Source organism: Zootermopsis nevadensis, unplaced genomic scaffold, assembly GCF_977971745.1.
Source record: "Zootermopsis nevadensis isolate Lab colony 2312 unplaced genomic scaffold, Znev_1.0 Znev_ptg000022l, whole genome shotgun sequence".
Taxonomy (NCBI): domain Eukaryota; kingdom Metazoa; phylum Arthropoda; class Insecta; order Blattodea; family Termopsidae; genus Zootermopsis; species Zootermopsis nevadensis.
The window spans coordinates 20689441-20701616 of NW_028259154.1; the positions used below are offsets into that span (position 1 = coordinate 20689441).

A 12176-nucleotide genomic window follows, 5' to 3' on the forward strand; every position below is an offset into this window, starting at 1 on the left:
ATCTCGTTGGGTTGCCTGAAATTGAGGAGAAACTCTCACGTGACTTTCGTTTTTCATGTTGAGATTCATGCCCTGCTATTAAAGGTTTAAAGTTTCAGATTGGCTTTGGAAATGTAACGATTCGTGTTGTAATTCTAATGAACTCACTGTTTGGTCTTTGAATTTTATTTTCACTGGTGTTTAATAGTTACAAGGTGACATTCAGACCACGAGAAATCGTCATTACGTTGGACGTGTTACGGTCTAGACTTTGTGTTAATGGCGATACAGAGTTAAACATTACGGAGATGCCAGTCGCTGTTGTGACAAGTTTAACAAAAACACTTCAGTTGATTCAAGATAAGCGATGGCACCCGTAAGATTATTTTATCTTTAAGAATATAATGGAATGGGCTAATTAAAAGGAATTTGTGGTGCTCTGATGCGCAAAAACCATGCCCGGATCCTACAATAATTTAAGCAGATATTTGGGTCGGATTTCACTAATTATGTTTAAAGTGACTTTATATAGGAATGCTTGGATATTTAGTTCTTTGTTAATGGACTAAGATACATTAACAGATTACTGTAACGACCTCTGAAATTTGTCTATATTGTGATATGTTACAACGATATCTCATAGTCGTAACATTTGTTTTGAAACTTAAACTGTCTGATATTTCTACCAAATGCACGAGCAGAGTCCTCCTTGAGAACCTAAGTAGTATTTTTATGTTATTAAAGTACTCTGTGGTAATAGTAAGTTACTTTAATATTTGCACGTTATGGTTTTCGCTTGTTTGGACAGAAGCTGATTACATTTCAAAGTAACTTAATATTCCATAAATGGAATGCACCTGCGAATATATGAATAAGCAGTCACGGACAGCCGAAAATATTCGAAATTCCTACTTGGGGGATGGACGCGGTGCTAGATGGTACATTGGGCCTCGAGCAGGCTGTCGTGATCGTGGCAATGAACAGTCTGGTTGCATAAAAAGCGTGCAAATTCTTGACTAGCTGAGAGAGTGTCGTTGCCTCAAGAAGGATTATTCCCGATGGAGTTATGTTTATCAGAATATGTGGTATCTATCTGCTCATGGTTGTCTCCCACTTGTGGGCTTGGCTCATTCGTATGCAGTCGTCATCTCCTGGTCGAGGAAAGAGGATTTATTGCTGTGATATTATTGATTATCTTCCCAGAAGAAATAAACTCGGTACCTGTTGCTCTCAGGATGCAACAGTTGGATTATTGCGTGCAATTTGCCTTCCCGCTTTGCTCCAGATGTTTCCTTAGCCCTTCGAATCTTCAGTACCATCGTGAAGCCTTGCGGTGACTGTCTTCGTGGCAGTTAGATTATTGATCTGATGCTTGCGGGTTGTGCTGTGTGGATTTCACGAGGGAAATGTGTTTTTTCCAGAAACAATAGGATCTTATGCAGTGGCTTAATTATGTATGTAGATGTGTGCACAACCTCGTGTTTAATGAAGATCGGATGTCCGAGCATGAATCTGAAATCGAGGCCCTTAATGTCGAAGTCTGGAATGAATGGAGTTTCACCTCCAGGACCGTAACAGAATCAAGGCGTGGTGCTTAGATTTAGGGGGACACGTTCTCTTCCAACGATACTGCTGCAAGGTTTCTGATAGTTTTAACCGACTTTTGAATTATTTAAGATGAAGGTGAAAATAAATGTTATTAACATTTACCTGGATGAACGCTTAACAGTAGGACGTTCCCCATATTGCTGTATGTAATATGTTTTAATACACATTCATAAGAATATTCCAAAGCACGTACAAATCTCGGTATACATATTCTTCAACATGTAAAATATAAAACCAATGTTTATTCTCTACATGGGCACTTCCTTGAATTCATTCTTTATATCTGAACTCTGTGTTCAAGGAGATGCTCGTCGTCATTTACAACTTTTCTTCAGTCCCTTTAAAAGAATGTCGTTTAGGAAGACAGATCCTTTACCTTTCATTCGTTTTTCTATTCAAGAATAAATGATTTATACTGCAGCTCGAATTTAATATATATGCGAGTATTTTTGTCGTCTAAAGCTAGAGAGAAATGTTAAATCAGATTAAATCTTCAATTCGAGGATGATAATTAATCAGAGACGTGGCTGAGTAGCGTCATATCCGTTGTGGTCACGTGCGGAGACAATCCTATGGCTGGCGAAACCTTAGAATAAAGCACAGTAGGTTGAACTGAAAGCAGAAAACCCTGAAGAAATAGAATGTCGAGTAACCGAATTGTTTGAATTTGGCTGGCAAATTGTCTTTAGAATGTAGAAGTTAAGAAGTCGAGTGTGAAGAATTTTACATAGGAAATGTTCGGAAAAGATAAAGACAAAGGAAACGGAGACTAAGAGGCATATAACATGGAGTAAACGTGCTCTTTAGCAAGTTTCCCGAATACAAATTTTCATTATTTTCCCATATACCCAAGAAAGTTTATTTCTCATAATTAAAGCTGTTAATCAACCAATGGAAGCTTTTTCTGGTCATTATTCTCCTTCCCATTCCATCAGTTAGCATCCATAAATTATCAAGTACCTTATGCACGTTATCTGACATACGACAGCGCTTTCAGTAACTCTGATACAGTAAATGAATATGTGTCTTGAAATTCGTTATTATGCTGATGGTAGTAATTACTTCCTCCGCGTATTACGGTATTACTTAAAGATCACATGCCAAGTTTACTGTTGAATGGTCCGTCCTGTAGCTTACTCACTCCTGTCTAACATTGAGCTTATGGAAAAAAAATGTCATTTGTGTGGCATAGAAAATTCTATTCAAAGAAGCTACTTTAAGCATATTACTACTGCTACTAAATATTAGTACAGGACATAAAATGTTCGGAGTCGCTCAGATTATTCGAAGGCTTAATTTTCACGTTCAGTTCCTAAAATCTTAATATTAAAACGAGGACTTCTATTTAGATTATACATAGGTTCATAGAAACGCTGTATCGTCTATTTAGGTTACTTTGTAAAATAATGAATTATTTGAAGTGTGGTAATAAATGGAAAATTGGGATGGGACAGAGACGAAGCAGTTCTTATTTCGTTAAATCTGTGGTAGCAAAACCCGAAGTTCATTCTGCTTTAAAAATAACTCTGAATCAGTTCCATCCACCTTACACCTACACATCCTAGTTCGAACGCTCATTTCAATGTTATATTCTCGACTCCACTTCAGTATTTCAGGTGACCGTTCTCCAAAATCATGTATGCAGTTCTTGTTTCCCACCCAAGCTACATGTCCGTCTCATACTAATTTCTTGGCTGCATGCTCTATCTTTTTCTTTATTCGTCCTAAGTGTATATGTTTTCGTGAACTTTTTCTTCTCATACAATTATAATCTGTATACTCGTAAGATCTCCGAAGTTAAGATGCCGTACTTTCCGGCCTTACGAAATAACTCTTATAAGGTATTGTTTTATAACTTATAGTGCACAGCACATACGTATCTTTAGTCTTTTGGAAGTCAGTCAAGCTAAATATACAGAGTGTCACAAGTCCAGAGTTTGTAGCGGAACTGAAATTAAAGCCAATAAAAGGAATTTTGACAGTTTGAAATTAACAAATGTGAGTGAACTCCAATGCAATAAATACTGATGCTCAGTGACGTGCGTTTAGTTTAAAGAAGTGAAGACTTATCGACCCAGACGAATTAATATTCGGTATAACTGATTTAATGTATGCATTCTAAAGGTCTTTACTACGCATGCGTATTCATGTATCGTAAAGTAAACTGTTACAACAAACTTCGCTTGGTCTATCTGCTTAAAGTTTTATGTGAAAATTGTGTAGAGATGTTTCTTTCTGATTAGTACAGCAAACGCACTTTAATCCAGACCATCGGATTAATGCATTACGGATAAAGCAGAGTTTACATTGCATATTGTCCATGAGATTATTTTAATTTCTTACATTAGATGTAATTATGAATACAGTTAAAAATAGTAATACACTTGTCATAAAAGTTGTAATACCAACCGAGTTGACCTAAATGTAAGAGGAAATTGCATCTAACTTTAATAGCCGCTGCTGTCTGTGGCCTTAATCAGACAATTCTTGCTGTTCATTTTATCAGGACTCCGCTCATTTCATAACTGTACACACACTAGAAGAAAAGTAAGTATATGTATATGTTTTAAAATCGTATTGTAATAAATTAATAGGCTAAAACATCTCTAATTTCAAAGAGCATTCTCAAAGAGCATTCTCAAAGATTTTGCAAACCTCTTCATTCATTGCTGTAGTCTGTAATATGTATTGTTACAAAATCAATCTCACGTCATGTTTTCATCTGTGTAGTCGTAAATTTATTTTCCATTAAGTTTAGTTAAACGTTCATCCTATCAAAAATATTTCAAACAGATCCTGAAATACACGCCTACAGATATTAGTGAGTAATTGTTCATTCATGTACTGATATTTTGCTGGTTAGAAATTCGATTAACTTTATTTTAAAACTAACTGAAATTAGATAATATTCACGAACCAAAATTAAGCTGTTAGTGCTGACTGTCAATACCAAATGTAATCGATATAGCTTTCATTATTTTCGATTACATTTGGTATGGAGAAACTTAAACAAAACAATCTAACTTATACTATCATCTACTTATGAACTTATAAATTAATTTAAGGCATTTTTATTACACTCATTTAAATACTACAGCACGTATAAAAAACTGTAGTTATACTATTGCAGGTTCATTATAAAAAGTTGTTATAAGTAAAAACGTTACAGATAAATCAGAACGAGAGGTGTAACATGCAAGGTTATTCGAATTCATTACTAGGAATTATTTGTCTTAAATCCCCAGTGAGATAGTCGTAATTTTGATCAGAGACGTTAATTCTAATACATTCTGCGTCATGCTGTTGGCTGGTATCTGCAAACTAACAATTATATTTTGTGTTAACAGGAAAGAATTGAGACGACATGCCGTAATTGAACGTAGAGCGTGTAAAATATCCTCACTTACTAAATAGTACGGGACGTGATGTTAGATTTGTAGATTAGAGAGTTCTTACCGCTAGTGTCAGCAACAGTTGGTTTGATCTCACTTAGAGAGGCGCACTGTTGCTCACGTTTCAATGACACGCGTCCAACACAGACGATGACCTACCTGGGTTAGCTACTGTAGAATGACTGGCCTCTTCACTTAGAGGCTGGTGTTGAGGTGAATGCTGCTGATGGTGCTCGAACCCAGGACCTCTCAACACTCCCATGGCTAGTCCAACGCAGTTGCTAGACTAGACTAGAAGTGGTGGTGTGTTGCATAGTGCGGGTCACGCACAGGGCAGGGGGTGGGCTATTATAGGGGGGGCGAGTCGAGATCGAGCACGCAGGTCCATGACGTCAACCGAGCGACGCCTGTCCTATCAAGGGCAATGGCAGTGGGTCTGGGCTTAAGGCCTGCACAGGTGCACCATAGCCTGTTCATCCGTACGGAGCGGGCTGTTGATTCGCGCTGTTTTCTGAGGGACCGACAGATTGATTGAGATTCGAGTTCTTGTCTCAGAGTTGCTGTCTGACCTGATAACCCTCTCGACTTACTGACAACTCACCCAATCTTCCATTTCATAAATCAGTAACTCTCACTTTATCACTTAGTCATTCATTCTCATTCAACAGAAATGTACTCTACTAGTTGGTTCGGCGACATGCGTTGCTCGGTTGTCAGAGGCTCGTAATTTTAAACGAGATGACAAGAGAAGGCAAGGGTGATAGAGGAGGGCACAAAACTGTCTTCCTGCTTCCTATTCGGGAGGTCTCAAGTTCAAATATGAACCCCCGACGCTGATAATTCTAAGGGATTTTTTATTTCTCTTAGACTATTTCGCCTAGCCTCCCGGAAGGACTGAACATTATTTCGGAAACCGGAGTTGGGATTGATAGTTGTAGCGTGGCGTAGTACCTAATTAGGGCGGTTGCGTAATGTGGACGGCAATAATATTAAAATAAAAATAAATCGCGCCGGAATTGAAAAAAACTATGGTCTGGAACTAGCCACCGAAAAATCCAGTCCATCCGGCTAAGATTTTAGGTAGTTTATTTATATTATAGTACTTTTATTAGCGTTTAATTTGTCATAATAGAGTGTAATGGTGCAGTCCAAACTACATGTTTTGCTATAGGCTACTACAGTCGGTTATCAGAAGGCTGAGTGGGGGTCCGCTTTACGTTCGAATTAATACGCGTGTTCACATCACCTTGAGTGCGTACAGGGGAATGGACGTACAGCTCCACGCTTTCTTGATCTTTGCACCTAAATGAAATAAGGGCTTAGGTTCACGCTGTGCTAGTTTTACACACGGAAAAGCCCCAAGGTATCTGCATGTTATGGGGGACTGTGTGGGCTTCTTAGAGCCGGTCTGGACGTGTCAGCATCATTGCTCTTGTCTATAAGTAAACCTCGGATTAACCAAGAACAAAGCTCTGGTATGAGAACACAGAATTATAAGACAATGAGAATATGTGAGCATTTAGGAGAGGAATGGATGAGGTTAAAAGTGGTATTTGATCAATAGGGCAAAGTTAGAAACATCGCGGTATGGTGAGTGTACGCCTGCCGCAAGACGTGTGTAGTGGTTACCTGCACAGACATACGATAAAGAGAGAGCGAGAGATGGTTAGTTACTGGTAGGACTACACAGGAAGCCAGAAAAAAACATTTCTCGGCGTGTTCACCACCGAAATCCCTAATAGTCAGTGGAAAAGGAGATTAGAACATTAAAAAATTGTGTTTTAGCGAAGCTTAGGATTGCTGTGTTCCTTTGCGAATATAATTTGTGCGCCCAAACTGGGACAGTTAAGTTTTAAATTGAACACAACACACTGAGACAGTCTCCATAGTTTCTGTCGTAGTTACAGCTCCTTGTTTAGGATTTCATTTCCGATACCGGAAGAAGATATTTTATTGAATTTGGTGAAAATAATACTTTTTTACTTCACGTTAGAACGTTTTTTCGACTATAGAATTGATATGTCTGATAAGCTATTGAGAGAAATAACTGGACAAATTCTATACAAAGTTGAACTATAGTCTTCATTAAATTTTACACCTGGTGTCTTTGTACGTAATGCTGTCCGTTCTATGTGGATTCTTCTAATCGTGTCTGTCCATATCGGTAGCTTGTGTAGTTCAGTAGATTTAATAACTAGCAACTTTTATGCTGTATTTGGCAGTCCCTGGAATAACTTATGTTCCAGTAATACGCATTCTGGTAGTACGTCCTTAGTTTTTTATTTTCGTTTGATAAGAGCATTTGTTTCTAAATATTTTGTACAGTTTTTTATCGCTTCTAAAATCCTGGAAATACGATGTAACCGTGTGTGAATAATATTACATAATTTAACTTGTGCCACATTTTCGAGAAAACAAGACTCTTTTACGAATATTTTAATACAAATTGCGTTGTTCTCAAATGCTGTAAACAGCCGTTATTCAGTAAGAAAATCGAATAATGTGTGATCTGTTAATGTAAGTTATGCTGTGAATCTCGTAAAAAGATCGAATAAACATATTTATATCTCTCGGCCGTTAAACAAAGCGAGTAATGAATCCATTTTGTTTTTGTCAACTCTTGAGTACCTATCGTAATAACGTGTCGCACTACGATAATTTTTATATTTGGAACAAAGCAATGAATTTGAAGTGGTTAAGTCATACTTTAGAAAATAAATCAAAAAGATGTACCAATATGAATGGGGAAAAAAAATGTATGGTTGTAAAACTTAACATATTACAGACGTTGGTATCAGATATGAATAATTATGTTTGGGTTCCGGCCGCTTTACCCCCGGGGAAAGATCCCCCGTTACCACCCGGTAGGATAAGATTTGAGCCTGGTGTTGACGTTCATATGCCCCTCTGTCGTGAACCTTCCGCGGTTGTCCACCTCGTAATGAGTAAGCTATCCGGACTATGCACATTGTGGCTTTGATAAGTTTATGCCACAAAGCACATGTGCATTGAAGTGGTTTTCACAAAACACGACGAGAAATGACGCACACATGACAAGCAGCAATTTTAAACTATCAAGGGGTTCAAAGCTGAATATAGACAGTTTCATAAACGAATCGCCCAAGGTCAACCTCTGGCCCGCAGAAGTTGTATCTGCACCCACGTGTTTATCACCACCACTGAGGTGGTGGGGATTGTGGTTTTGCTGTTTGACTGGTGATTCTTTTGGTGGAACAGAGGTTAATGTGGTGTGGAGCTGGTTGTAGTTTATTGTTGTTGGTTGGGTTTTGTGATGGTTTACCTGATGGTTATGGAAGTGGAGCTGGTGGTGTAGACTAGGTACTTAAATCTTACATAGATACTTGTAGTTTTTGAGCTGGTTGTGTGGGGGTTTTTTGGGGTCGGAGGGGCTGGTGGTAGTTGTGGTTGTTGTATTGGAGCTCGCTGTGGTAGTGGTGTTTTATGTGATTATGGTTGTGATAGTGGGTTGCTTGTGGTTCTTGTGTCAAGTTTGGTAGCGGAGTTGAGACTACGGATTATGCTGATTCGGGTGATGGTTTTAGTTCTGAAGATTGTAGTTGTGGTACTACGTCTGGTGGTTTGCTGACTGGTTGGCACTTGCGGTATTTTTTGCAGTGGGGATGGTGGTGGTTGTGGTGGTAGGCTGTTGGTTATGTTTGTACAGCTCATGGTTCTGCTGGTTGGCTGATGGTTTTGGTGATTGTTGAGGTGGGCTGATCGTTATAATGGTGGTCTTGGTGGCGATGGCAGAGTTAGTGGTTTTGTTTATGAGGCTGTTGGTGGTGGTGGTGATGATGATGGTGGTTTTGCTGATTGTAAAATATCTAATTACTGGTGGTCCTGGAAATGAGATATTTCTGTCTTTCAGTCTTTAGCGTTTGAAATTACAAGAATACTTTTGAATCGGTATTAGTCTTAATTTCTTAACAGACGTCGCCTATACTTTAACTTAGTATGACAATTCCACGTCACTGTAATTGACTTTCGACCTTTCCACATTCTATGCGTAGATATCGTTTGCGTGTTAGTAGGAATGGCACTAAGCTGTCACACTGAGAAATTACATTATTGAGCTGTAGTTGACGATATTTTATGTCAGTGTTGACAGCTGAATATGACATTCTGTTCGTTTCCATTATTAGTCTATGTGAACAGAAATCAAGGCTGACAAGATGGATGATAATGTCAGTTACCGTTACTGAATTCCTGCCTCCATTGAAAAGTGTATGAATAATATCTGAAATGGAGCAAAGCTCATGTAACGGGCTGTGTTTGCTTACTTGACTATTGAAACTTAATTTAACATTTGACAGAAATTTAAGTCGGAATTTCGCCCGTACACTGGATACAAAAAGGAACCAAAGGTCTCTTTAGATGTTGTTCACTTCATTCGCCCGTCCACATAATGTTTTAATAAGAATTAAGCAAATGTTATTACCCAGGGTAATTGTTGATTACAGTGTTTCTGCAATAGGAAATCAAGTGGGTTTTGGGACTATATTATTAATCGAAATGTTTGTTAAGTACGTTGTTGCACACTGGGAAGAGAGGCATTTATCTTCTTACAGTAAACTTGGATACGAAACCCATAAATACAATATGGGCAAAGTAAATATTATTGGGTTTTAAAGGAGATGATGCGTGTAGTTACCAATGTGCTTTGAAGAGTTAAATGAAGCTCATAATAGATTATACATAACTCATTTTAAGGATACCTGCGTAGTGAATAGTTCATCTTATGGCAAAGAAGAGCAGATCAAAAGAAACTTGTGAGATGTTTTGTTCGCGTTTTAATAATGTCGAGAATAATTATGCATGTGACCTTAGACTAGCATATCGAGATTTTAGGGAAATCTCCAAAAACTTTGGTTGGGTTTTGTCAGAAACATGAACTTCCTGGATTTTCATAATTCTATGTTCCTTTGACTTTTCATAAATATTCTAGAATTTTTGTGTTTGTATTGGAGTGGAGTATTTTATCTTGTGTGTGCGCCATGCTCATCTCCTCACAAATAGGAGGTGGATTTTTTCTATGACAATTCAAGCTTGACCCCTTGAATTTTCTTTAGAATTTAAGCATTTCCACCAAACCTTACAGCTGGATGACAGAGCATTTAATTTCTTCGAATGATTCTTATATTTACACGAATATACATTAAACTTTATCAGTTTATTATGCACGATTTATTGCACTAATTACACAGAAAATTTCAGAGAAGGCATTTGGAACATACCCGTAAACAATCCTTCGCCAACTGCGGTTTTCTATTTCGTATCCAGTTTAGCCAATTGTGGTATTCTAGGTATCTGTGATTTTAAATTTGTATACACACAGTAAAAATCGATAGCTTCCAAACAATGAGATAATTTTCTGGGGTGGCGTTGTAATGGCGATCAGAGCCTGTTTTACGTGTTTTTAGATCGAAACTGGAATTGGTCTTTTGTGACATTTTGAGTCCAATATATTTTATAAACACGCCAATACACTTTCATTTCTGTTTAGTAAAGGAAATCTCCCTAGTCATGCTGAGTGTTAAGGGTAGATTTTGCTCTCCTAAGACCGAGTGTCCTGAATTACTTTAGGGCTGCTGACAGTGTTGTTTTACAGAAGGTAATTCCCGCAGTTAATGAAGGATTGCTGGAGTAGCCCCTTTGACCCTTGTTGGTGGTTATGTGAGGACTTACGTCTCATTCGGCCTCTTGATACCCAGACAAGTAAATCCTTAAGATCAGGAGGAGCTTGTTCTTAATGTCCGGTTATGTAGGAAGACATATAAGCGTTTCTCATTAAACCATACTTGCTTGATTTTCTGCACAGAATGTGTTCGTTAAGGAATCGATTTCATAATTTACGTAAGGTCAACTATAGTCATCCTTCGTTCACCAGTACTATATTGCCCTTTGCAAGTGCCACGAGAACGCCCACTTGTTCTATTTAACCACAGCGTTAATTGTATATTTATTTGGGAATGCGGACTTAGACGAAAGTGTCCGACTCTCGTCTAATCTAGTCAAGTCGGACTGACCAATAATGGTTTACAGCCGCTCTATCTAGAACTCTCACTTTGTTATTGTTCGCACATTAGTGACAGTTTAATTGTAACATCAAGAATTAAAAGCCAAAAAAGTGAAACTCCACTGGTAGCTACGTACCAACACAGAGTGGACATAACAAATTTATCTCTTCTGGAAATAAATCTTCTACTGCCTACCAAATGCAAAAACCTTCTAGAATATCCTTTAATTAACACAATAAAACGTAACTATTTTTGTTTAGGCCTATTATGATATTCTCATAAGGAAAGAAGGTATTTATCTTTACAGATCATTTTATTTGTTAATCTTCAACCTCTTTGGAGCCGCATAGTGACCATTTGATGCATTAAACGATTTCCAAGCAATAAAATGACGTTTGCGCAAAATTATTGCTTTGGATTTTGTAAGTATTGAAGAAGTTCTAAGTGAAGAATCGGGGGGGGGGGGGGGGGAGTACATAGCTGATAGCTTACTGATGACTGTTAAGAACGTCGCCGCCGAGACATTGGACCTTCTATTTCCAGCTATTCTGGTAGACTTGTAATTGTAAGACTTGAGGTTCTCACAGCGGTGAATATGAAGATTTCTGTCTTCTGGGTTGTTGCGCTGTGTAGTCTGGTCGATGTTAACCAACGTTTCAGAGGTCATACTGCCTCCGTCATCGCCCTGATGACGGAGGCAGTATGACCTCTGAAACGTTGGTTAACATCGACCAGACTACACAGCGCAACAACCCAGAAGACAGAAATCTTCAGACTTGTAATTGTTTTCCTTGTCCCTGCAGGTAAATAACGGGATACCATATTAAATTAAGCCAGTGCTGCTTCCTTCCTGTACTTTCCAATTCATTATTCATGATTTACTCCTTATTCGATGCTGTATATATTCTACGAGGCTTTGAATAAATTATGAATGACTTTTCTTCTGCGAGATTTTGTAGATAAATAAACGAGCTTAGAGTGGCATGATCTTGGAGAAAGGGTGGAAGAAACTGGCTCAATTTTATAAGGATCAACCATGATTTACGACAGATAGTGTCATAAATGAAAGGACTGTTTGGGCCCTGGCATTTGGTTCGTAGGGATAAAGACACCCAATAAGATTCTTCCTGTAACTTTGCGAAGATTTTAATTTTCCTTG

General features: G+C 38.1%; 2 protein-coding genes across 5 annotated transcripts in view; one reads left to right on the forward strand and one right to left on the reverse strand.

The window, feature by feature from the left end:
* Positions 1 to 5279, reverse strand: part of LOC110840166 (synaptotagmin-10) — a 51073-nt gene extending 45794 nt beyond the window's left edge. Inside the window, exon 1 of one of the 2 annotated variants that reach the window (XM_022085010.2) lies at positions 5139 to 5279. In XM_022085010.2, coding sequence (XP_021940702.2) covers positions 5139 to 5241 — 103 coding nt within the window. In that variant the 5' untranslated portion in view covers positions 5242 to 5279. Of the gene's footprint in view, positions 1 to 5043 lie in introns of both variants that reach the window. The other variant, XM_087353940.1, reaches the window with a different exon arrangement.
* The window catches only part of Gycalpha99B (guanylate cyclase 1 soluble subunit alpha 2), a 332598-nt gene that overhangs the window by 50797 nt on the left and 269625 nt on the right, over positions 1 to 12176 (forward strand). The window lies entirely within an intron of this gene.